The 27651-nt window shown below is 41.0% G+C and overlaps 1 protein-coding gene and 1 pseudogene across 1 annotated transcript in view; both read left to right on the top strand.

Moving 5' to 3' along the window:
- LOC128439735 (seizure protein 6) overlaps positions 1-21387 on the top strand; it is a 133141-nt gene extending 111754 nt beyond the window's left edge. The window contains exons 12-19 of the mRNA XM_053422125.1: positions 986-1182; positions 3660-3854; positions 5112-5303; positions 8016-8210; positions 16879-16914; positions 17187-17295; positions 18703-18802; positions 20808-21387. Of these exons, the coding sequence (XP_053278100.1) occupies positions 986-1182; positions 3660-3854; positions 5112-5303; positions 8016-8210; positions 16879-16914; positions 17187-17295; positions 18703-18802; positions 20808-20858 (1075 nt within the window). The 3' untranslated portion in view covers positions 20859-21387. The remainder of the gene's footprint in view (positions 1-985; positions 1183-3659; positions 3855-5111; positions 5304-8015; positions 8211-16878; positions 16915-17186; positions 17296-18702; positions 18803-20807) is intronic.
- Positions 21388-23091: 1704 nt separating this feature from the next.
- LOC128439734 (free fatty acid receptor 3-like) lies at positions 23092-25867 on the top strand (annotated as a pseudogene).
- Positions 25868-27651: the final 1784 nt, after the last annotated feature.

The raw sequence follows: 27651 nt of genomic DNA, 5'->3' as shown, positions 1-27651 counted from the left end.
GATACAGGAGACCACTACTCCTTTCCTGTTTGAGTTTGAACATCAATAGTTTTGTGTTGTTTTGACCAAAGCAGCCTATAAACACACATTTTTGGTGGACTGGCCGAGTGTTCACTACTGATGTAACTACAATAAGTATGGAGATCCAATTCACAATCAGAAAATAAATTGCAGCTTTTCAACGGGGCAAGTTGGTGAGTCAGATGAGTGGATATAGAAGGCAACAATGAAGACGGACTATGAGAAATCTTTCGAAAAAGCGTGTGTAGAGAGTGTAGTATCTGCATCAACACCTATATGAAATCAGTGAGATTCACCGTATGGCTTTTACTGTTGAGCATTGTGCAATGGCTTTGGTTATGGATGAATTATTAAATACAGAAGTTCCACTCAAAACTGGTGGAAACGTGGACTGGTTCACTAGGTTGCACTAAGGTTCCAAGAATCCTGACCTTAACCGGTTCAAGGGCCAGAGGTAATTTGGTGGAAGAGGGGGTTTCAGTTAATTTTCGGTTAGAAAGGTGTTTTATGATGGTTTGATAATATCCTGTTTCCATGGGTGAGTAAAATGTTTATCTGTAAGATGACATGAACAATAAGATGCATCATGTCAATCGTCACATTAATACCCTGACATGTTCCTCTGAAGAGCGGGAACCACATTGCCTCTCATGAATGATGAAGTAGTCTCTCTTGGTTTGACCTCTTTGTGCAATTACTGTCAAAAACTGCAAGAACACGTTATGAGGTTTCCATTAACATTATGTTCTGTCAAACACATGTCATGAGCAATAGAGTTATGTATGCATGTGCAGGTTATGTATGCACATGGTGTGTAATCTGTGGATTGGGACCATGTCACTCTTCAATAGTCCAACAGTCAGGCGAGAGTAGAGTGTGAATTGCATGTGTATCCATCTGTTTCTGCACATCAAAAAACCTAGAATCAGGAAGATGATTCTAAAGAATGATTCTCTTCGTTCAGGTTGAACATCGGGAAGAATGACCTGCTGACCTTTTATGATGGAGACGATCTTACAGCCAAGGTGTTGGGTCAGTATGGAGGATCGAAGTCTCACTTTAAGCTCTACACCTCCACTGCGGACATCACAATCCAGTTCCAGTCGGACCCTGCCACAAATGTCTATGGCTACGGCAACGGATTCGTTGTGCACTTCTTTGGTAAGCCATGCGGCCGGTGCTCAGCGCTAACTCCAGCACACAGAGATGAGCTCAACAGAGAGCTGTGACAACACTGTAGTCACCATGGGCAAATGTTGTTAAAAGTCTATCATTTAAAAAACACATTCCACAGTCAAATGTCAATAGTAATTTAGAGTTTCTCATAATTGTAATATTCCCAGTCAGTATCCCTCATCACTTATATTGATAATAGGTAATGAGGTAATGAACTATCAGCTGTCTCTGTATATTATCAAATTATTCAGAGGGATCATCTTTAATGTTTTAAATCTATTTAAGTTTATAAATCAAAGTAATATAAAAATGGAAATAACAGTGCATATGGAGTTTCAGACAGCCCTGACAGGAAGACCTTTGGCCTAAATGCATCCATATGTTCACAGTAAATTTGGCTATCAGAAAATAATACATTTTTAAATTTTGATTCTTTTGATTTTAAAGTTATCTCAGGGAACTTCCCTTCAAAAAGGGGGAGGGGGATATAGCCAATTCCCTTATTCAGCCTCACTGTATCTATATTAACTGGGGGTCTGCTTTACACGAGAAGTTTTGTGAATTCATTTTAACGTCTACTTTCCTTAGCATACTGTTATCAGTGTGTAGCTTTTTTTTTCTGGTCTTAATTAAACCCAGAGGTAAGACAAAAGATGGAGGTCCATATTTTCACAAGACTCAGACAGTTTTTTTTACTGTATTTCACAGTGAAATTAATGATAATATTCAAAGGAAACATGGAAACATGTCTTATTTTCAGTATTTACTCAAATTAATTAACAAACTGGTACTAGCAGTGTATGTTGCAATATGGAAGTAGCTATATAAAACATCAGAGAACTAAACACACGTTGATATATAAAATAAGTAGCCCAAGATCAGAGAGTCATTCAGTTAAAAGGAAAGTTATGCAAAACAAAGTATTGGACCAAAAAGAAACAATAAGAATCCGTTCCTTGTGTTGGCAGGGTCCACCCTCAGTGCGGCAGTTTGCACACAATGTCAGATTAGAGATAATTAATTCAGAGGAAAAGAAAAGCTTCAGAAAAGATCAATAGCTCAAGCCATAACAAGAGATAAATGTAAACACAAGACAACAGCATGGGCTGGTGTTGAAGAATTGTTGCTTGTTCAGTGTCCAAGTGCAATTACTTTGGTGTGTTTGTCCAAATTACACTTGTAAACAGAGAACCCAAATCTACAGCTGTGTGCCAGGGAGCAGAGCAAAGCCAACAAGCCCTGAGGGGTTAGAGTTATCTGGCCGTGCTTTGGGGAAAGAATCCAAAGAGTCCAGATTCGAATAATGTACCAAAAGTCTACACTCTCTCAATCAAAACGTGACGATAGAATATGTTGTCCGATATGAATCAACAATGTGAAAAGCATGCTGTCAGGTTGGACGCAAACTGAATGTACTCATCCGCTGCATCCTCATCATCCTCAGTTCCCTTCGCATCCTCTGCTCCCTCAGGATCCTCAACATCCTAAGCTCTCTTTGCATCCTCAGCCATTCATCATCACTGCCACTAGCATCATCCTCACTTGACTCAGATAGTATTTGCTTCCCTATCATGTTGGCCTTTCAATCACACTGTGCTCTTGAGCTCAACATAATATTAAAAACTGCAAATTAGATTCCTATTAAATAAACTTTGAAAAATTGATTTACAGCCAAAAATGTTAAGTATTTTCAAGAACAAACAACAAAGTAATAGTATGAATTATATAGCTAGCTATTCATAGCTGAAATATAGCTTGTGATGCATGATGTCCAATTTAGTGGACAGATGATTAATCAGAAATTCGTCCCAATCTAAAATCAATACCTAGAAAATGTAACAATTGTATTACTTCCTTTGTTGTGAAAAATGTAATAAAAAAACGTTTTTTTAGGATTTGGCAACTTGGCATTTACGGCTGCCCAACAGCCATCTTGTTTGGATTAGTAAAGAAATTGCACTTACAACTACTTGCCACTGGTTGGCAGTGTACAGGATGATGTACTGGCATCCAATGTAGCGGCGAATGTGCAACTACGTGATCAAAACCCATGTAGATGCATGAAAAATGGCTTTTGAATAGCTGTCCACTGTACTGACCTCTGTGTGAAAGGGCTAGAGGAAGGGCCATGAGGCCATTAGAATGATCAGTTTTACATGGCCTGTGAGAGAAAAGGAATTTAGTTTGCAAACTTTAAATCTTTTCCTCGGGGTGACTGAGGGTCTCATATTCTGAGTCGAAAGCTCAGAGTATTGCAGCATTAGAGAAGTCTAGCCTGCTGGTTAGTGTGTATGAGAGAAAAGTGGTGTGGGCAGACAGAAACTGTCATTAGTATATCTTTGTCCTGCTAGCTGGACCGAAACTCAGCATCAGCCCTTGAAAGTTCATACAACTCCAATTTACCTTATATTCCTAACAATTTCTCATGCTCATCTTTCCCTGTCTGCCCCTACAAACTGCAGAGGTAGCTCGTAATGACACCTGCCCCGAGCTTCCGGAGATCTCAAATGGATGGAAGAGTGCATCGCACCCTGAGCTGGTTCAGGGCACTGTGGTGACCTACCAGTGTTACCCGGGTTATCAGGTGGTGGGTGCCGAGCTGCTCATGTGCCAGTGGGACCTCACCTGGAGCGGTGACTTACCAAGCTGTGAAAGAGGTGAGTACACACAGCTACTGCCCTATCTACTTGAGCTGGAAAACATGTTGAAAACACGCTTAGCATCAGAGTGTCTCTGCCTCGCTTTTAGCACCAACAAGGGAATTCACATGAAATATAGAAATTGTGATATTGGTATCGATGGTATCATTGTGGTTGATTGTATTGGCTGATCAAAGAAAATTCAAAATTAATAAACCGTCAAACAGGTAGACGAATCCTCACCTTGACTGACCTTGTTAACTTAGCATCATCTCAGTCAACCAAGTAGCGCAATTCAGATTTGAAAAGTATATAACCCAGTATCTCACAGTCACTTCATCTGTACAGTGACTTTCTCAAAACACACAACCTGAAAGTTCTCATTTTCAAAAATATTAAGATAGCCAGACCTCTGACCTCTGTATGACTTCTGTTCCTAATGTGCATCATAATATGATCACTCCTCTTAGGTTTTACCCTGTCACTGTTTCGAGAATCCCCCATGACCTTTCAAAGACCAGCAGGTGCCTGTTTCGGAGGAACCTTGGAAAATGTGGTGGGAACACAGACAGACAAGGTCCCCCCTTGAACCACCGTTCCATAAAAAAGACATACAGACGTGACATGTACAGCTCTACAGTTACAAGATTCCCTAAAACCACCATTTCCGTTGATTTGACCCACAGTGGTGGCTCTGAAGATGTTTCACACAGCACCCCAAATTAATGCCTTCCCTCTCCGCCGTGCATTACCCGTTCAAACCATATGTCCATGAAAGGCTTTAATTCTATGTTAGATGTAAGTGTTCACATCTTATAGGAAAGTAAAACCTAGCCTGCATACCTAAATCACGTTATATCTTTACATTGTATCCCTGAGTATAAACATCACAATTAACCACTAGTCAAAGACCTGCCCTTGGGTATTGCTAGGAGAGAAGGGAGTATGTGGTGCTGAACAAATGTAATTTTTGAGGATGGTTGAAAATTCCTTCACAGGACTCAGCATACTGCACCAAAACGATGCACTCACACCAAAAATCGACAAACCGAACCGCATTGTTTGTCCTCATTGCATACGTCAATTTTGACAGTCGACTGAGTGAGCCTTATCTTTCTATCCAATCAGAGTCAGCAATGGAAGCTCACAGCTGCCAATCAATGTGTGAAAGCGCTTCTGGTCGTCAAGAGTGTGAAGTTTAGAGTTTGATGGAGACAGAGAGGACAGAAAAGTTGTTGATTGTCCCCAACCTTCTTTCTTTTGTTGGCCATCCAGTGGTGTCTTGTGCTGACCCTGGAACGGTGGATCAGAGCAGGCGGGTGCTGTCGGGTCCCCATTTCACTGTGGGTTCAACCATCCAGTACATCTGCAACAAGGGCCTCACTCTGTCTGGAAACAGCCTGCTCACCTGCTTCAACCGAGGCTCCTCAGGCCCCAAGTGGAACCAGAAGCTGCCCAGATGCCTGCGTATGTACCAGAGTTAGAGTGTTTGTCACAACAGAAACTGTTCAAATCTTCAGATACAAAAATTATATTTAATTTACTTGAGTTAATATAATGTGTAAACAAACTGCAAAAGCCTCAGCATGCCTTAAGCAATGGGTTTGTCTGATCATATAATTGTGCATTAAGGCGCTCCTATAAGGGCTTGGCATTAACACAGAACACAAGAAGACAACTCTAAGTTCCTGTGCAAATGCACTGGAGATGCACTGATGACACTTTAATATCTGATTGCTCAGACCACATTATAAGGTGGTGTGGACCATCACATTGTCTTTGAACGAACACCCTACTCTACTGACGTCCTCTGTGGAAGTGGAAGTAAATATATCACCTAAAGGTATAAGAAGTACATATTTATGTAATCAACATTTTTCGTTTTCAAAAAGCCCAATCATGGGTGACTTGGTTTGTTTGAAACACGCCAAGGAATAGATCAAAACCAGGCTCAGGAAATGCACTGATGATTAACAGAGATTTGAGAAAAGGACACATTAGTTTTTTTCAAACAGAATGGATGTCCAGTATGTGCTTATTGAGTGGCGAAGTGAGATCTGATCACAGTTGGTCACTCGGTGTAAATCTGGAGACACATTTTAATGCTAGATGTGAACTGACATACATGGAGCTGTACATCACCCAAGACACTTGGGCATGAACAGAGAGTCTACAACTTATTTGTATCTCTCTGAAACTATCAATAAGACAATGCTGTCTACTGTATGCAGTGAGGATGTTATGGATGTGTAAAGGATTGGAAATTCTCCCTCAAGATTTATTTTTCTTTCTTATACAGTTTTCACTGCCAAAAATAAGGCCAGAATTTGCCCTTATTCACCTGTAACTTGTGTCACACAGTACAATTGCACATAGCGTGTTAAAACTTTTAATCCTTGCGTTAACACTCAGGTGTTCCCAAATGATTTGTCATTCTTAGTGTATTTGTGTAACCTCACTGATACAATGTTTAAACAAGCACAGTGTTTGAAATATTTTCTGAACATCGTTATTGTGTTAGCTCTGATTCATGACCCTTATTTGAAACCAAAGATTGAACATTGACTTTCTAAGGACTTGTCCTTCATCATCTTTTGGAAACATCAAAAAATCTTAACTTAATGTGCTCTTGCCTCTATTCTACTCAATCCTATTGAATTTGCATGCACTTTACATTCTTCCCCCTGGAGCTTTGGACTTTTTATTCTGGTTCAGGTACTTATAGATCACACAGTTTTTATTCCTTAAAATGATTCTAACATTAAAAGAAGTTAATTAGCCTGGTTTTGAATGAAGGCTTCTAGTGTCGCAGGATGACCTAAATTAATGTTAAAAGAATCATCTCACTGACAAGAATAAACCATCATCATACCACAGTGTGGAAAGGTACTCAAATCTTATCTTACATCTTCATTCATGTATTAAAAGTTGCATATAGGTTGTATGTTTAAAATGTTTCATTCGATCATTTTGGATGACATGTTCTTTAGTTATCAGGAAAAGCCTTATTTTTTATATTTTATTAAGAATTGTGACAGAGGTGTTCCTTGATTTTAATGAAATCATGATCACCAACACCATCTGCCTTGACCTGCTGCCATTCCATTTTCTTCTGACAGAGCCGGAGGCTAGAAGTGCGTCAGTCTGATTTAAAATATAATTAATGTGATTTCCCTTAGCCTTAAAGCCATTAATCTCATTTGCATGAACATCTCATTCTCTGCCTCACCTACTTTCTAGGTGGAGACATAATGTACAACGGCACTGACTTATAATTAATTTAACTGGACAACCAGAGACAAGGCAGGCCATTGTTATGTATGAGATCACGAGCAAAAGACAATTATTAGCGGAAAACTGTCCTTCCCAAAAAAAGATTCAGCCTCAGGAGCGAGCGGCTGTAGAGAAACCTGCGTCATGAGGTGAAAATGGAACCCCATCTCAGATGTCACAGACCTATTTTCGTTCTGAACTCAAGTCAAGTTCACTTTATTTCATTTTATTCCAGATTTGATCACTGTAGCAGTTGGCACAACTGTGATGGTCACAATTGCAATTAATAAAGCAGCTTCATAGTAGGTCACAGGTGTCTCGGTTAAAACTGCTGAATGTATTTGAATTTGTCTTTTTTTGCGGTTCAGATTATGCCTAAACAACCATTGATTCAGCTGCATTTCAGTGACCTCATGTAACCATGTAGTAAGGACCTTCTGTTATTTGAAAATAATTCATACTGTATATAGTCAGTTTTAATATAGACTTCTAAATATATTGACTTTGCAGCTCAGCAGTGCCTTGCTCATTGGTTGTATTTCAGGACAGATAGTTTTTAAAGTCTCAGTGGTGTACTCCAAAGAAAGTGCTTATTAGATCCTCTAACAGCATTAACATCTGAAACCTCCTGCATGTGCGTGTGTGGGTGTGTGTGTGTGTGCCTGTGTACATTTACTGTGTATGATACTTTTTTGTATCTTATCAGGGTTATCTCAGTCTATGTGTAACATCAAATCCCGCCTGACATTACATTGACACATTAGTGTTAATCTGTTCAGTACATTTGATGGCAATCCTCAACAGAAGCAAAACGTTTTTTCCTGAAAGCAGTGCTATTAGAGAGATGGATAGATGGAGTAATTATTAAGTATTTATACAAAGTGTCTTGGTGACCTTTACCCCCAGCTGAGACCTTTGAGCCCTGCGGCCACCCAGGAACCCCTACCTATGGGATCCCCAACTCCAACAAGCTCCACTTCCAGCCAGGTGACACTCTCCACTACTCCTGCATGACTGGTCACCAGCTGCTGGGGGAGCCTGTTCTCCATTGCATCCCTGGACACCCGTCTCAGTGGAGTGGGCTGCCACCTGTCTGCAAAGGTGAGGAACTGCAGCTTGATGTATTTTTCATATCATCGGTTCATATACAGTTCAACAGTGTCTGAGGGTCTTTAAAAACCTCCTAAACTACATAGACTAAAAAAAATACACAAATGTATCCAATCATCCTAAAATATATTAATAAATAATAATTAATTATGAATTGCTGCATAATTCATAACTTTCTTGGTTCAACTGAGCTGGTTAAATATTGTGGTACTTGTTAAGTTGTGTTGGTTTAAGAGTATTTCATGAAAGCCTTGTCCAGTTATTTCATATAATAAAAGTGTCAGTAGAAAGAGAAAAGTGACAATTATATAAAGTCTAATTAATTAATAGTGAAATTCAACTATTACAGAAATTCAAATAACACTGAATTTTAGGGTAAGAAATTTAAAATAGATGATCAGATACAAAGGTGCATTGGCTTTTGTCATGTGACTGTGTTACGCCCCCTGGTGGCTCGGAGTGGGGCATAGCATAAATGCGACAGGTCTGGAGAAGTGAGGGTGCAATCACACAGAAACCATTACTCGATAAAAGGCGATAAGTATTTATTTAACAAAGCAACACAGGGATCAACAAGGACTCTCAGTGGCACCAAAGAAAAGAACACAAAAAAAACCCACCCCCCCTTTACAGGTGCTTAGCACCCAAAAGTACAGCGGGTGGTGCTCACTCTAACCTGGGGTATTAACAAGAAGTAAACCTACGTGTGTGTTATATGTAGACCCCGGAGTATCTTACCTGTCCTTGTTGTCCCAGTGCGCACAACAAACAAACATTCACAAAGACAAAGACAAAACCATACGTAGGCGGCAGCTAACAACTCAATTAATAAAGACAAAATTATATCAAGGCACCAGGAAATGAGTCAGGCACAGTTACATGGTTTACCTTCCGATAATCTGTACAGAATCTGACAGTAGCGTCAGGCTTTGGAACCAATAAACACGGAGAACTCCATGGACTGGAGCTGGGCTGGGCTAAATTATGTTCCAGTAAATAATCAACCTCTTTTTTCATCAAAGATCTTTTGTATGCATTTACCCTGTATGGGTGCTGTTTAATAGGCCTGGACTCACCCACCTCTATGTCGTGCTCTAGCACCGTAGTGCGGGTAGGCACATCTCCAAACAGACAGGGGAACTCAGAGATAAGGCAGAGTAGGTCAGATTCCTGCTCCCTGCTTAAATGATGCATTAAAGATGGAAGTTTTAACAACATCTCTGAATTGGATAACCGAGGGGTCTGTTGCTGGGCATTTCGCAAACTCAGGCCATCCTCATCACTCACTGCATTTGGGATCTCAGCTACAGACACCGCAGCTGCAACAGAGGCTACAAGAGGCGCACTGCGTGTCTCTGGCTGGACTTCGCCTCTAGTGTAATAGTTTTTCAACATATTTATATGACACACTCTGGTTTTCCGTCTTCTATCCGGAGTCTGGATGACATAGTCAGTGGCACTCAACCTCCTGTCAATAGTGTACGGTCCTGAAAATCGAGCACTCATTGAATTACCTAGAATAGGCAGTAACACTAAAACCAAGTCACCTGGCTGTAAAGAACGTGGAAGTGCTTTTTTATCGAACTGCCGCTTCATACCATGTTGTGCAACAGATAGACTCTTCCTAGCGATACTGCAAGCCTCGTGCAGTCGTTCTCGGAAGCGACTCACGTAGGTCAGCACGTTTCGCTGGGTGGGAGAACTCTCGCCTGTTAGTTGATCCTTTAACACTCTTAAAGGGCCTCTCACTGTGTGACCAAATACCAGCTCTGCTGGACTGAAACCTAGTGACTCTTGCACTATTTCCCTAACTGCAAATAGAGCCAAAGGAACGCCTTCATCCCATTCCCTACCGCTCTCCATGATATATTTGCGCAATACTGATTTAAATGTCTGATGCCATCTTTCGAGTGCCCCCTGCGACTCCGGGTGATAAGCACTCGAGATCCTGTGTGATATGGACAGGGATGTTAACACCTGCTCGAAAATACCCGAAAGGAAGTTGGTACCTTGATCGGTTTGCACAATCTTAGGCCGAAAGTAGAAAAGAACTTGATCAGGGCCCTTACTACTGACTGAGCTGTTATACTCCTAAGAGGGATAGCTTCAGGATACCGGGTAGCTACACGGATGATTGTTAACAGGAACTGGTTACCGGATTTTGTTTTCGGCAGCGGGCCAACACAATCAACCAGTACGTGCTCAAACGGTTCCCCTATAGCCGGGACCGGGTGAAGAGGCGCAGGCTTAATAACCTGATTAGGCTTCCCCGTGATCTGACATACATGGCACGTACGGCAAAACAAAGACACATCTCGCTTCAAACCTGGCCAGAAGAAATGTCGCAACACTCTGTCATAGGTTTTTGTAATACCTAGATGACCAGACCAGAGATGTTCATGAGCCAGAGATAACACGGACTGTCGGTACTGTGTAGGCACAACAATTTGAAAGACATTACTCCACTCATTATCAAAATCAGCGCGAGATTTCCATCTCCGCATCAGGAGATCATTTTCTATAAAATAATCCATTCCTTTATTTTTAGCGCTCTCTGGAGCAAGAGCCGCAGCAAAACACTTTGCTAAAGTGACATCCTCCTTCTGAGCAGCAATAAGACTACTTCGAATCATAGGCAACCTAGTTGACTCTGTGGTGGAAGTATTACCCTGAACTTTAAGCTGGACACTCGGCTCAGCAGTAGACTTAATAAACACAGGTGGGGAAACAGTCTGGCCAGTCAACTCAGTCGCGAACAGGGTATCCGACAAATCAACTGCTTCACCCAACCTACGTGCTTGAGCACGGGTGACCACACACACAGGGAACACTTCAGGGAAGTCCTGAGCCAACACATCAGGCTGCAAAATCTCAGGTCTTTCTAGAATTTCTAAAACTGGCGTAACTTTTCCACCAGCGATGTCATTCCCTAACAGAAATGTGACGCCTCTAACGGGCAAAGACGGGCGCACGCCCACTTTAAACACTCCAGTTGCTAGGTCACAGGATAAATGTATCTGATGGAGAGGCACAGACACAAACCCCATTTCAATGCCTTGTACAAGCACACTGGAACCACTTAAAGTGTCATTGCAAAATGGCAACACGTCTGACAATATGAAAGACTGTGCTGCGCCAGTATCTCTTAGTATGCGCACTGGACGCTGGGTCAACGCATCTGCACTAAGGGAAACCAGTCCGTCCAACATAAATGGCGCGTAACAGGGTTCCAGAGTGTCGTCCTCCATCTCCTGGGCTAGTGACACTGGACCTACTAATGTTTGCACTAAACCAACCTCTTTTGGTCGTTTGCTTGGCTGTGACAGCTTGCGTTTTAACATAAAGCAGTCAGCCTTTATGTGACCTGTTTGGTGACAATAGTAACACTCCCGTTCCTCGTTAGAGCGGCGAGGCAAGGGACGTGGCGGACTAGAGGGTATTCTAGCCGAGGCAGAAGGAGTAAAATACCTACTCTCATATCGGGGAATCCCAAATGTTTGCTTGTGCGATAACACAAACTCATCAGCAAGCACAGCAGCTTGCGCTAATGTCCCAACCTTTTGCTCATTGAGATAAGTAACCATTCGATCAGGCAGACTATTCTTGAACTCTTCGATGAGAACCAACTGTGATAGAGTGTCAAAATTAGTCGCGTTGCTTGCCTTGCACCATCTATTAAACAGAGTCTCTTTCTCACGGGCGAACTCCACGAATGTTTTGGTAGACAATTTTTTAAAGGTTCTGAATTTTTGTCTGTATGCCTCAGGAACTAGTTCGTAGGCACGAAGCACAGCTGTCTTGATCACCTCATAAGACAAACTATCTTCTAGAGAGAGTGAAGCTAAAATTTCCTGTGCTTTACCTGTCAGTTTACACTGGAGCAGTATCGACCAGACCTCTTTTGGCCATTTCAGTGAGGTAGCAACTCGCTCAAAGGCAGTAAAATATGAGTCTACTTCCGCCTCACGAAATGGAGGTACCAGCACTATATTTCTGCTCACATCAAAACCTCTCGCAGGCGCGGAGTGCTCAGTAGGTATGGACCTAGTTTGAGCTAAACTCATAGCAGAAGCTTCTAGCTCTAGGCGCTTTAGCTTCACCTCTTTTTCTGCTGCTATTTCTAATTCCATTTTCCGAATAGCCAACTTATGACTATATTCGGCATCTCTCTCTTTCTCCTGCGCCTCCACTTGCAAACGCGCTAAGCGTAGCCTATGGCGGGCATCATCACTTAATTTAGGAAAGGAAAATGGAGAAAGTCGGGGCAGAGTACGAGGAGGCTTAAGCTCCAGATCAGAGGCCGCATCTGAATGACCTAACTCATCCTCAACCTGCCCTCCCCCAACTATCTCTTCCTCCCTGTTGTCCTTCTCTGCATTAGAAGACAATGATGGGGATGGAATAGCGGGCGAACTAGCAGTTGCACTGCTGCCCGTACCAAGTACTTTACGTTGTACCAACATACGTACAACTGCTTCTTTCAATTCGGTTTTTAGCAAACCTGGTGAGACTACAAATTCAAATTGTGCCAATGGCATACAAATCTTTTTTTTTACAGCGATCAATCTGTTCCACAGAAGGATCACTAAGAAAACCCTCAATATCAAACATGCTCATGATGTCTCAAACAGCTTTAAGCCAAACCAATATTACCAGCCTACTTGACGTGTGCCCTGCACACCAACACTCAACAAACCTGTTGCTTAAACGGATCAAAGATCCCGGACGAGCCCCCAATTTATGTTACGCCCCCTGGTGGCTCGGAGTGGGGCATAGCATAAATGCGACAGGTCTGGAGAAGTGAGGGTGCAATCACACAGAAACCATTACTCGATAAAAGGCAAAGAAAGTATTTATTTAACAAAGCAACACAGGGATCAACAAGGACTCTCAGTGGCACCAAAGAAAAGAACACAAAAAAAACCCACCCCCCCTTTACAGGTGCTTAGCACCCAAAAGTACAGCGGGTGGTGCTCACTCTAACCTGGGGTATTAACAAGAAGTAAACCTACGTGTGTGTTATATGTAGACCCCGGAGTATCTTACCTGTCCTTGTTGTCCCAGTGCGCACAACAAACAAACATTCACAAAGACAAAGACAAAACCAAACGTAGGCGGCAGCTAACAACTCAATTAATAAAGACAAAATTATATCAAGGCACCAGCAAATATCTACGCTAAACCAACCAAAAACCAACAGCGCTCTGACACAGCTTCCTCCAAAAAGCCTCCTCTCTCGCTAACAAAAAACAAAGCACTCTTTAAAGGGGAAGGGTTGATTGTTGATCTGGACCAGGTGTGGTGATTGTATTGCTGGCACCAGCTGAGATGAGCGGCCATGATGCTTCTTCCTCAGGCCACTTCCGACGCGTCCTGCCCGAGAGCTCCCCCTTCCGGTCCTTGCAGGCATCTCCAGGCACCCAGGAGGAGAAGACAAAAAACACAAACAGAACACAATACATGTACACATATAGGACATACAGAACATGGTTCGTAACAGACTGACTGAAGAAAATTGAAACAATTCTTTAGAGGCATATCTGCTGACATCACTAGTTTGATAAATTCTTAAAAGTTCGGCTTTAACATTGACATTTTGATCTTCCTCTCCTAATTTTCATCGCAAATATGCGTCCTCATATCTGGCACTACTATGATTGCATAGACATTCAGATAAAGAGGTGACTTTCAGTGGTTGCTGCCTGAATAGGGCAAAAAGAATTGACCTGCTCTCCTACAAAAGCATTTAGTTAGAAACCATCTGTAAAATTCTGTCTCTCACTGAATCTTACCCTGACAGTGTAGGTCCCATGAGGTGACAGAAGTCCCACATCGGACACATTAACTATGAGAGCTGACTGTTAGTGGCATCAGCTGGGTTTTGACTCATTGTATATATAAGCGATAAACTCAATAATATTTAAATCTAAATAATGATGAGTAGTTAAATTGTATGACTATGCATATTAGCAACAGTAACAATGTAGTTACAATGTGAAAACAAAAACATTGTTAGGCCTGTTGTCAACCTATCTATATACATTTGAATTTAAATGGATGACAGATGTAAACAGTTGTAGCTTTGGTCTTGGCTGAATGAATTCAGATCGAACCTTTCATCATGATGAGTGTGGACAGTGACTTTATCCTGTCCTGTCCCCTTGCCTTGCAAGTTGTACTCGGACTGTTGATGCACAGCAGTTCACTTCTTGGTGTCAAGGTTTGACAACAGACTATTTATTTTATTTTAATGTTTTTCTTTTAAAAAGGGTTTCTGCTCTCAGAGCTGCCAGTATTAACTGCTAGAGAGGCAACTGACCCAACACAAAACACATAAGTGAGATTTGTTTTACTTAAATGTTCTAATACTTTCTGGCAGGCTTCTATGCTTGCTGAACTGTGATAGAACATAGATCCTTCTTTCTATATTTCTTCTGGGATAAAGCTAAATCTTTTATTGTGAAATACACAGATCGTGCTAATCTTGTGTTATTTTGCCATTATCAAAACATTTATTATTGTTCTTTTTTCACTGTGATGTGGAAGATGTTTGGTATGAGCTTAACATGTTATTTTATTTACACTGAGTCTAAGTAGTCAGGAGTATATATATATATATATATATATATATAAGTGTGTGTGTGTGAGTGAGACTGTGTGTGTCATAAGTTCTGGTGTTGTGTGTTGTCAGAATTTCTATATTTTACTTACACTGCGCCTCAATGGAAAGGATTATACATGTAACTTTTATTCCAACCTGACCTTGGTGTCACATGATCCGTTAAACCGCCTCCATTTTTTGGCGCTTTCATGCAACACCTTGACAGACCATTGAACAAAACAAGAAACAAGTCAAACAAAGAAGACCGAGAGTGTTTCAAAACAGCAGGAAATCAATCACAGTTAAAGGCCGGGGGAAGAAAAGTAGGTCTTTGCTTTAATGCCTCTGGGTTTTGTTGTCCTGACACTTTAAAAAAGGTTGTTCCAGTTTAGAGGCTGAAACAACAGAAGAGTGGCCTTTACTTTAACTGTGCACCCTGCCCAAAGCACCTAAAGGAGACGGAGAGCTCTGAGGACACATTAGACATCAGCAGGACTGGAGGGGAGACCTGCGCTGTTATTAGAGATTTCACAGCCCAACTTCTGCATATCCCTAAAATCATGCACCCACACTGCATTTCACTGATGACTTATTCCACAGTGTGTGAAACAGATTTTGTGTATGTATAGTAACAGTATTTTGTCATTACAATCATGCTCTGTTGTCTCTGTTGTCCTCTTGATAATAAGTTGCTTGTTTCCTAATATCTACCAACGTGCACAATAATCTTTCGATGAGTTCTCCTTGCTATCTCTCCTGTGCGGCCGAGCCGTGTCACAGTCACGGGGTCTCTCTCAGCGTCTCTATTGTGTGCACTCTTAGTTTTACCTGTGAGCTCAGACTCCAGTCAAGTGTAAAACTGGGGTCGGTAGTTTCTGATTTGGCAGTCTTGCTTCCAGTCCACTTAAAAGCAGTATTACAGGTAACTAGGCCAGGTGGAAACCACAGAGGGAAGTCACACCACATCCACACATAGGTAGTTTTAGAAACTAATTTTATGCAAATCTAAATCCAAGGTGGCACTTTGTTGAATAGTGTCCTACATATGCAATTTTTTTTTCTGCTGCTACACAGCCAGTGTCAGCATTGTGTCACCTGTGATCTATTTTTGTAGAATTACTGAGCTCAGTGTCAACCTTTACACTCTACTCATGACGAGCAGCGGTGGACAGCAGTATCAACGTTAACTCTTGTTTTGCGTCTATCTCCATCACTTCTGACATACAGCTCAGTCAGAAACTCTGCCTCCTCCATGTCAGTGGATGGAACATGGACCAAATTAAAAAGTCAAAGTGCACATTCAATTTATGAGGTTCAGTCAGGACCACTTCCGTCAAATAAATAATTCGCAGATGCATAAGTTTCATTTGGCGTTATATCTCTGTTCCAGGATCTCCCTGCCCTTCCACATACATGGAAAGCCTAAGACGGATAGAGCACGCCTCTCAATCCATTCTCTCAAACAGACACTGAGTATATTAAACACAGTATAAAAAGGGAAAAAGATAGGGTGGAGGTGGGTTAAAGCAGCTTGCAGAGGAAGCAGCAGGAGTAGCCAGGTTGAAGCAGCTTAAATAAGGCGCCTTGTTTGAGCTTTGCCTATGAATGTGTGGAAGGGAGTCAGCTGAGCCATCAGCAGCTGAGCTTAACTGTGTTGCCTGTCTGAACTCACGCTCAATGCTCAATTTCTTGTGACATTGATCTATGTAGTAGGGATGTCGGGATAACCAGTTTTATTTATGTATTTCCTGACATGTTTTGCTTAAATCAAATGAATATTACTCTGATAATAGTTTCCCTGTATAATGTTTTTCATTTATTTCTGTTAAGTTTGCTAAAAGTCTTTTCCTGTGGTGAAAATCCGCGCCTACAGGAGCAAGCCACAACAACTTCATATTCAGTTAGTTTACTGAGGAAAGCTTGAACTGAACTGGTCCTGGTTATCGCTGCCACATTTTGTCTTGAAGATCAGATCTGATTACTGTATACGTTTTCTGTTTTTTTAATTGAGGTATTTTTCCCATATTAACCTTGTTCTCTTAAATGTCTTCTCCTCAGCCAACCCTGCGGGTTTGGATGACCACAGATTAGATGGTAAGTTTTTCCATAATGTTATGTCTGCTTAGATTTTTTGAGTTCACATTAAAGTTTCTGTGGTAATGCTGATAGAAAAAACTATCCCCAATAAGTCAAATCTTCAACGAATATAAAACCTTTTATAAAGTATTTATTTTGCCCTCTCAAAATGGAACAATTGGTTTCTAATGAGTTCAGTTCTACTGAGGATTTATAAAACAAAAAGCACATTCAATGAAAGAGTTGGTTCTGGACCAAATCATTTTTTTCCCCCTTTCTATTTCCAATAGTGTCTACTGCAGACGTCAGACTGGAGGGGGCCCAAGTGGCGTTTGCTGTCTTCATCCCTGTCGTCCTTCTCCTCATCTTCATAATTGGGATGTACCTCTACTTCTCAAAGTAAGTTTGAATGATGAGTACAGATGGAGAACATTTGTATATGAATGTCAACTCAGCTTCTCTGTATCACTGATACACGGAAAAATTGTCCTCATCGAAGCTTCTATTTAGGTTCAACTAAATGTAATTCTTGGTTAGAAAAAAATTAACTGGAAAACAGTTTGAGGTTGTTGTGAGCACTGGTTTCAGAGGAAAATAAGTATGTTATTATTTATTTAAATAAATAAAAAATAATGTTTACATAATAGATGAGAGATAGAAAAAACTTGAGCTATGCAAAAGGCACAAAAAATATCAAATGATTATGAGAGAGGTATAAATAAATAGAAAATAGAAATTTGTCTTCACATTATCTCAAGTATTGTGTTGTGGTGAGGTTCGAGTCTGAGCTTCGGCTGGACCACTTAAAGCCACTTCAGTTTTATCTTGGCTGTATGCTCCAGGTCAGCTAAAAGGTGAATGTTCGCACCAGTCGCAGTTCATGTGCTCTGTGGAGCTCTCTGTACTTGGCTGTAGTCTTAGATACTTTTCAACCAGCCTGGGTGGCAGGAAAGGTTCTTGTGGATCCACTCTTCTTCCATTTCATTATTATTAAAGGCCTATGTGTTGCTAGGAACACTGTAAGCTTTTGAAATGCTTTTATACGCCTGCCCTGATCTATGCTCACCATGAGTTTAGCATTGAGGTCTACATAGAGTTATTTGGACAATGAATTAATTAGAAAAAATTTCTAAAAAAATTAAAACCTAGTTTCACTTTGTCGTTCGGAAATTACTGAGATTATGATGGGAATATATCTGAATAATTTTTTTAATTTTTAACGGGAAAAAAAGGGTTAAAATCTGAACAGATCTGATTATATTCTTAACCCAGTCTATGTAGACACAGGTGTAGAACGAAGATATTGAGAGAGTTTGTGGTGATAAGAGCCGACGCCAAGCGTAGGTCTTTTTCACTTCTACTTCTATGAGGTCTGATCGTTCACCATCCACCCACTTCCACAACACCTCCATCATAGCTGGCCTGCACCACTCCTTCTTAGCACTGCCGACACTGTGCAATTTAGGCTGCCAGCACCGAATCATTGTGATTCCCACTGAAGTCATGCATTAGTTTTGGATATATCCAGATTACAATGAATTAGGCATGTATTAGATATATAACTGAATAAGAACGTTACATGACATATTATGTGACACAACAGCCTTTTCAGAGAAAATAAAGGTTTGTATTGAGAATCTAGAAACCACATTTTAATTTATTAATTTATTCACTACATTGACTTTGGTACCATTATTTCACAGTGACAATGACTTGAAGCCTTAATGTACTGTGTTGTATTTATTGTATGTGATGTACATGTATTGCAAAAGATAATATTAAGGCATTTTTCTTTATGGACCTCAGGGTTCCGAGGAAGTCACTACAGCTCTCCCTCTCCTCCAACTTACCATATGAAAACATCTCTGGAGAACCTGCAATCGACAGCTCTGTTTATGAGACAACTGTGAGTCAACATATGTTATATTATTTGTGTAATTATATGATGGGAAGTTTGACCTGACTGATCCTGGTGCAGGATCTTTTGTATACTGCATTACGCAGGAGCACCAGGCAGGAATATGCAGCATGTAAGAGCAAAGCAGAAATACTACAAGTCTTAAGAGTTTGACACAGAGAAGATCTCTAGGGCCTCAAGATCAGGGAATAAAGCAGAACCACTTTGAGCAGCTTGTCGTGTCAGTTATTCATTATTTGTGCATATTGCTAAACACAAATTCAATTAAATTAGCACAAACCAGTTGAGCCCATGGACATGGCAGGGTTATTAATAGGGCAGTGCGGGCAATATCCCCTGGGGTCCAAAACAGCCTGTAGTTCACTGTGCATAAAATGGTTCTTAATTAGATTTCTTGCAAACGTGTTAGAACATTTTCACCACTTCACTGCAAAAATGCAATATTGCTCCAGGGTGCTGCATGATTCAAATATGTCTTTGCTCTGTCTTTGGAAGGAGTCCTGTTCAAATTCAAGTTTTACCACCCTGGTAGGAGCTCTTTGACCCTGGTGCATTTCCTTGTGAATTTGTTCTTCTGGTAGAAGCCCCTTTTCAGCTATTTATTTTCATTCTATTGCTCAATATTTGGTGAAAGAACATTACCATCCCCGGTCAAAAAAATCACAATCAGACAGAAAAAAAACAGTAGGAATGATTGCAGTCACATTAAGATCAGCACAAATCATTACAGAAGTTAAAACTTCCAGCAAGACAAATTATTATTATTATTATTATTATTATTATTATTATTATTATTATTATTATTATTATTATCTGCTTTTAATCTATGTTCAGCTTTGGTATCTTCAGAAATATTCAAACCAGCTCATCTGACACCAACAATCATGTCACAGTCACTTAGATCACATTTTACACATTCTGATGTATGATGTGAACAATAACTGAAGCTTCTGACCTGAGCCACCTCAACACCACATGCACCCTTACCCGCTCAGTGGTTTGTCTCTGAAGGTTCTTCAGGAGTTCTACATATGCGCATAGGCAACTGGATGGGCTACTGATTATTGATGATGTTTCACTTCTCATCCACATTCCAACTGAGTAGTTGGAGGTTTCAGGTGTTAAACCTCTATGGGTTGTCACAGATCCTGAGACTTGTTACGTTAAATATGCAGGTCGTTGAATCCCAAGTCATTAGTTTGAAGAGGAGCACTGAAATGTGCTTTTGTAAACACATGTATGTCATCATGTCTTCATCTCAGTTGTTGACTTATTGACACCTGCTATCAACAGTTGCATCTCTAATTTAAAACTATTAATTTTATTTTTTTTAATTGTGTATCCATGTTATACAACTATTCAAATTCACTTAGCTTACCCGGAATATAACTATTAACCAGGTACAGCATCATGATAATTGACGATATTAATTTCTTTCTTCTTCTTCTTCTTCCATGGTGGCAATCCTGAAGAACAATGACGTAAGTTCATCCTAACCTGAAGCTTATCAAACGTTAAACAGTCCCAAGTTAAAACGGCATGTGTCATAGACTTGAGGGATAAATCTGGTGGTAATCTTAATTTTTTCTTATGGTCAGTCAATCCCATGTGTTGAGCCAAACAAGAAAATGAACTTTGAATACCGTGCCACTGTTTAAAAAAATCTACTGAGAGCACCAGTTTGACACTAATTTCACTAGACTGTAAATCAGTATTAGTGGTCGAAGGTCAACCATTTGGAGGTTTGAGAAAATGTCTGACAACCATTCAAAGTTCTCTGTCATTTGACGTGTTCATTCTCTTGTCTCAAAGGAAACAAGAGAGTACGAGGTTTCGATCTGAAGACGCCAGTGTGTGTGTTTCAGTATGGACAGATAAGAAGCCCGCTGGCCTTTTCAATGTCCGTCAGACTCGCACCTTTGGTGACTCATTTGACGCCTACACCCCTGTTCTCTGGTCACCGAATATGAGCCTCCCTTTATTTACCCAACAGAGGACACCTCACCGCCCCTGGAAAGGCTGGGCCACTGGATTATTTTTCTAGCTCTTCAACAGTTACAGTCCAGCAGCAGCAGTTTGTACAGTTTTTAATCCCGTGCTTGCATCCTGAGGACTTTCAGTGCAAGTAACATCTCAGAAAGGAGGAGGAAGAGATGCAAAGTTTGTGCCATCAAGTGCATATATCCACAGGTCTTGCATTGTGTTGTGCACATTATACACTATTTGTCTTGTACTTTCATTTCAAGAACAATCCCTAAGGGTTTTATGGGATGTCTATTACGAGTAAGACCTGTTACAGAAAAAAAGGAAAAGCATTAGCTTTTACAAGCAGTTGCTCAAAATGATTGCTCTTTGACTTTAAGTGACCCATGAGAAATCAGAATGTGCCTTAAATAAAAGGCCCTTTAAGGAAAAACTGATGAGAAGAGAGGAGAATACTGATATCATCCTGGTGTGCATGTTAAGACCAGAGCTTGAGTCACGATGTGGTTAGCCTAGCTTAGCATTTGATTATAAAAGCAGGGGGGCATGGCCTTTTAAAGGTAAAATGACCATGTGCACTTAACACAAGCTGAAACCAATTAACAACTGGTGGTTTTTGGGATGTGGCTAATTCATGAGAAAACATTAATTAACTCATATGAAAGTTAAACGTGCATCTCCATGCAAGTGAGAGTGAAACTTGATTCTCTACAGTGATTTGCTGAAAAAGTGACAGTGAACATAGAGGAAAGAAGGTTAAACCAATACCATGCTGTGCAAAATGTCTGCAAAGAAGACAACCATTGTCGTAATGTCTGAGAGTTCTCTTTTATTGTTTTACAGTTCTGCTTGACACAAAGCCATTGAAGGCTGTTAGAGGTCTATACAACATTTGCAGTTGTTAGCTTGTGAGTCTTTACAGACTCAGTAGACATTATTTATACTTTATCCATCTAGTTAGGTGTCGCTCTTGCTCAGCTAGGCTTAACTCATCTGTACCAGCTCTGTGTTTAACACAGACATTAAATTTGTATTAATGTTCCCATTTCGCCTTGACAAAGAAAGCAAACACGCCTATTTTCCAGAGTGTTGAACCATTTCTAAAACAGACACTGTTAACACACAAGTTAAGATTATACATTACACACCTTGTCAATAAACCCCAGAAAATGTTTCCAACTCCGATGGGGATCATTAAAGTGTCAGTTTATATTTTCAAATGACCAAACTGATTGAATGTGTTCATACTGTGTGTAAAATACAAAATTAAAGAGTTAGACATACATTGATTTCTAATTTTAGTGATATCCCATGTGTTGAACTGTCTATTAAGCTAAAGGGAATTGCACACCAATGTCAGCCGTTGTTTATACAGTATTACCCTTGCCTGAATTCAGGTTATGTCAAAATTTAGAGCATTACTGTCATTCAAACATTCAGTATATATTGTCCTAGGAGAATACAGTATGTATCCATGCAAGCTGGTGTGATGACAATGATTATAATCAACCTATTTTTGATTGAATGCACACAAAGTACTGACCAAGCTAACATCACAAGCATCTTCAATAAAAAGGTATTGTTCAGACTTCAGACAATGTTTCTTATTTGCTTCATATCCTTGACAGGTGAGTGAATGGTTTGTGTTCATTTGAGATTGTGAGACTATGGGACTGGTTTTGAACCAATTCCTGTTTGTTATAATCATACAGAATTAATGACATGAGAGAGATCAAGAGAATACATACATATAAATCTGTAGAACTGAGAATTATAGAATGTTTTGACACTGAATCTGACTGCAACAGAATTGACTGATGATTAAGAAGTTTTCTTCAAGTTCTGAACTCTCAGAACTCACATTTCTGAGATACACTTCTATAATAATAATTGTATTTGTTGTGGTGTTGTATTCATGGCATCATTTATAAGTGATTTATAGCCTTTTGACACTGTATTTCAATCCAACATTGAATTCTCACAGGGACAGATTTGATTGTACTAAGACAAGTTTTAAGGGAAGAACCCTGATTTATGCCAACTTTGAAATCTGCTAAGACTTCTAATGTTGTTTTGACTGATTCTAATTTCAAATTGGCACCCCCCAACATACAATGTACACACGCAAACTGTCATGCATCCCCAATAACTTTTGGACTGTATACAGATGCATCGACAGGCAGAAAAAATTGTAAGCTATAAAAAACAATAAAAATATATAATAAAAAATATAAAGAGTCTGAAATCAGCTGTACTGATAGCATATATCATGTCGACAAAAATAAACATTAATGATGTCCATAATCGGGGTGAGTCTTACTTCTATATTGTTCCTTCTTCTCCTCCTCTACTTCAAGCTAATTCAATATTGCACATTGCTAAAGAGGGAAGCTGACAGAAAATATACTTGGTTTTATTGGACTATTAGCACATCAACTCCATCCATCTCTCATCCTATGCCTTGATGTGTTGTTTCTCCGCTTCCTATGGACTATCCCTCCATTTGATGTCCCTTCAGAGTATCTGGTCGTACCTCAAAACCTTCTGGATTGGCACAGAAGCACATTGTGTGAATAGTTTGATTTTATAATTTTTTTCAACTTTACTTGAAATTACTTTTTGATGGGACCCACATAAAAACTGTAACTGGCTATACAGCTGACAATGATGCACCTATTAATGCTAAAACATACTATGCAGAGGCTGTGCATAGAAAATCACAAATTTGTTTGAAAAATGTAAATTTGAAATTAAGTTTGATTAAAATGCAACAGTGCTTTTTTCTAATGGATTATGTAAACGTCCGCGTACACATTGATGACGGTTCCAAACACCAATATACTGTTCTTTTTTTTAAATCCATTCTCCCATTTCGTAATTCATACTTGGCCTCCAGAAAGTTGGTACATGTGCACAAGTGATAGGAATCCGAAGCTGTTTTTCAAGACATAGCACACCCACACTTGGTGCCAAGAGAACAACCTGTCTCTCAACATCTGCAAGACCAAGGAGATGATCGTGGACTTCAGGAAGCTACGGGGGGGGGTCATGATCCCATACACATCGACTGAACTGTAGTGGAGAGAGTCTCTGACTTCAAATTCCTCTATGTGTTCATCACGGATGACCTTACCTGGTCCAAAAAAGCGGTCTCGTGGTCACAACTGCACAAAAGCGCCTATACTTCCTGAGGAGACTCAAGAAGTTTGGCATGGCTGCAAAAACTTTAACAAACTTTTACAGCTGCACCATTGAGAGCATCCTCTCAGGCTCCCTTACTGCCTGGTATGGTAGCTGCGGAGGGTATCATCGGCTGCCATCTCCCTTCTGTGCAAGACATCTACAACACAAGATGCCTGAGAAAAGCACGGAAGATCATCAAGGACCACAGCCACCCAGGCTGTGGAATTCTCACACTGCTGCCGTCTGGCAGACGTTACCAGAGCATCCGAGCACGGACTACCAGACTCACAAACAGCTTCTTCCCCCAGGCCGCAAGGCTTCTGAACAAGCAACGCTGACCCACTGAACAGTTACCATGTTTATGCTGCTCCCCAAGTCATACAACTACACTTACCACTTACTTACTACACATATATTCATAATATTTAATTTAATATTCCTCACTCCTTAATCCTGTAAACCGCTGCTTGCCCTTCTTTTAAATTTAAATTGTTATGTGCAATGACTGAAACTACATCCTATGAATGTATGCTTAGTAGATTGAGTGATGACAGGGAGGAGGGGGTGACCCCTTGGGACAGGTTTTGGAATTACATAAAGGTAAATAATGATCCCCACTAGGACCCTGGTTTTATTGTTTTGCTGTGTTTTTCCCAAGTGGGATCCTGTAATACTGTATACCTCAGTTTGTTATTAAAGTAAATTCTCAACCATATAGTACCTGTTCCTGTATAAAGACATTTTTTTAATTTGCCATGTACCATGCCTAAGAAAAGTTCAATAAAAACTTAAGTGCAAAAAAAAAAAAAAAAAAAATCTACTGCTTAGATGTTGCCTGCCAGGTCACAAGAATGTCACTGCTCTGATGACGCTGTCATTGGTGCATGTGACAAAAAACTTTGATTTGATTTTGATTTGACTGCGTAGCTCTCTCCGTCCACACCTTCACCTTCCTGCTGGGCCTTCCCTCAAACCTGCGGGTCCTCTTCGTGTATGTACGCAAATCCCGCAAGCGCGGCGCCACCCCCAATTTGGTCTACGCCCTCAATCTGTGTGTGGCCAACCTGGTGTTCGTGGCCTGGCTGCCAGTCAAGTCCATGGAGATTCTGCTTCAGGGCTGGAGGCTGCCACTCTAAAGCTTCTTCCTCTTCTCCTGGCTGTACGGCAGCTGCCTTTTAATCACCGCTGTGACAGTGGGCCGCTACCTCAGCATCGCATTCCTGATTATCTACAAGAGATACAGCCATGCTCGATTCTCTTGCGTCATCAGCGTTGCCCTGTGGGCGTTAGTGCTTCTACACCTTGGCGGCGGCCTGGTGGCCGAAGGGGGCACCCACCTTGTCTCCGTCAAGTATGACACCTTATCTTGCTATGACAATTTTAACGCCTCTCAGCTGGATGTTCTGCTGCCTATGCTTCTGGAGATGGCCATCGAGCTGTTTCTCCTGCCCCTGGTCGTGACCTCGTTCTGCACACTGCGCTGCGTTACTCTTGTGTGGCGCTCCAATCTGCCCCTCATGGGGAAGAGGCGAGTCCTGACTGTCGCGCTCTCCACCCTCACTGTGTTCATGGTGTGCCATGCGCCCTACAACGCCTCGCACATCGTTGGGTTTTGCGTTGGAGACAAGTGTGGAGTGGAGGACGTACGCAATGCTGACGAGCTCGTGCAACGTTTTCCTGGAACCTGCCGTCATGCTGATGCTGTCACCGGCACTGTCCAGGGGCATAATGGGAAGAATCTGGGGTCGGCAAAGTCACTTCAGCCAAAATGAAGGGATTCGGCCTCAGTGCATTAACACCAATGATGCTGCAAAGGTCAAGGCAGCACCGACGCTCTCTGAGAGGAGCCAGGCCGGGGCGGAGGTGACTACAGTCAGCCAGGAGTGAGGTCACAGTGGAACTCCATCCACACACATGGACCCACCAACAAGCCAGAGAACATCAATGCAGTTTTGCAAGTCTCTACAAATGTGGAGTCATCCTCTCCCAGAGTTACGTCTGTGGTTTTTGCTGATGATTCAAAGTTACCCATTGTCCTGGGAGTGTTTTGTCCTGTGGGAATGGTCGTGTTGCCGACTTGGATATGATATCATCATCGTTATTATTACCTGCATGTGACTGAAACTCTCTCAAAAATTTTTACAGACATTTCATTAAGACCCCAAGGAACCATATCAACTGTGGTGAAATAGGCATAATATGTCCCCTTTAATTTAATTAAAAAAATATATATTTAATTTTAAATGGTTATGGTTCATTTTTGTTTTTAAATTTACATAGTATTAGATATGTTGCAATGAATAGGTGGTTGAAGTCCTGCCAACACGACAGTCTGACCCAGCTCCTGTGTCCACTGGTGACCTGGTTCCACCCATGGCAGCGTAGTGGCGTGGGGTTGGCTCATCCCTGTGGCCCAGAGAGCGCATTTCTCCGCGATGGTTCAGGGGTAAATGATGCTGGTCTTCACAGGTGACAGACCTACACAAGCCTGTAGCCACCACCCCCCCACAGGAGATTATGTGCTTGTGTGTGTGTTTGGCTGCGGCGCTTCCCCTTTCTTCACGGCACTACGCTGCCGGTGCGAACAGCCTAAGTATTTAACATGGGCGAGGAAAGGAGGCGGACCCCTTTTCGCGGCGCTTCTACCTCCGGTGCGTCCCGGGGTCAGAGGATGATGGTATGACGTTACTGTATTGTTTTACATTGGATGTGTCACGTCATGATAAATCAATCTCTTCTGCCGCTCTCGCGGCATTTTGCGCCCTAGGCAACCGCCTATGTCGCCTGTACCAGGAGCCGCCCCTGCACCTTAGTTTATCAACGATTGGTTTACAAGTGGTGACAGAAAATGTGGCTGTCGACATCTAAACTATAACACAGACATTTAAATGAGACGCTGCCTTTTAGAATTTAAATTTCTGTCCACTTTGGAGTGACCAGACCTTATGTTGACTGGCAGTCTATTTCATTTATGCACGCATCACCAACAATGAGCATGTGCATTGTGACTTGTCTGAAAATGTGAATTCGTGAGTCATGTCCTGTGAATTGACAAATGTATGAAAATGACACACCCACCAATATGAAGGCCAACATTTAATTCATGATTGTAATTTATATTTGATATAATATCTTTCTTTTGGTATTTACAGCAGAAGTAAAAAAATTGCAAAGCATTTTCACTGATTTGGAGAAGTTGGCAGAAACATCCTGTTCAATTAATGAAAGTATGCAATAATCGTTACTTGCACTCTTCTTTTCAACACTGCAATGATTTCAGCAATAATAAAAGTAATTCCATTTTGTTCCAATTGAATATGAAGCTATCTCTGCCTTCCACTGCATTAAGTTTCATTGGGCCTCGTAAGTGCCTCCAGAAAAGAAATCAGTAGCCGTATGGGGTAATGAAGAAATGAAAATAGTCCCATTAAACGTGTTAATTAGCTATGTAATGAAGTCTTGACATGAGGCAACTGCAGTGCATCTGTCATTCGTCATGATGTATTATGTCTGCAGTGAGTCAGAGCAGTTTTACTGATGGATTTCTTTTTTAACAGTCTGAGACTTAAACACTCTAACCTACAGTACGACGCACAACTTCAGTTTTTTCACACCTATTTATTAATATTTATTATTTTAGAAATCTGAGAGTTGATGTGAGAGTAATCAAC

The sequence above is a fragment of the Pleuronectes platessa genome, chromosome 5 (genome assembly GCF_947347685.1).
Source record: "Pleuronectes platessa chromosome 5, fPlePla1.1, whole genome shotgun sequence".
Lineage (NCBI taxonomy): Eukaryota > Metazoa > Chordata > Actinopteri > Pleuronectiformes > Pleuronectidae > Pleuronectes > Pleuronectes platessa.
The sequence above is the reverse complement of the archived record's forward strand: the minus strand, read 5'-3'. Positions and strand labels throughout refer to the sequence as shown.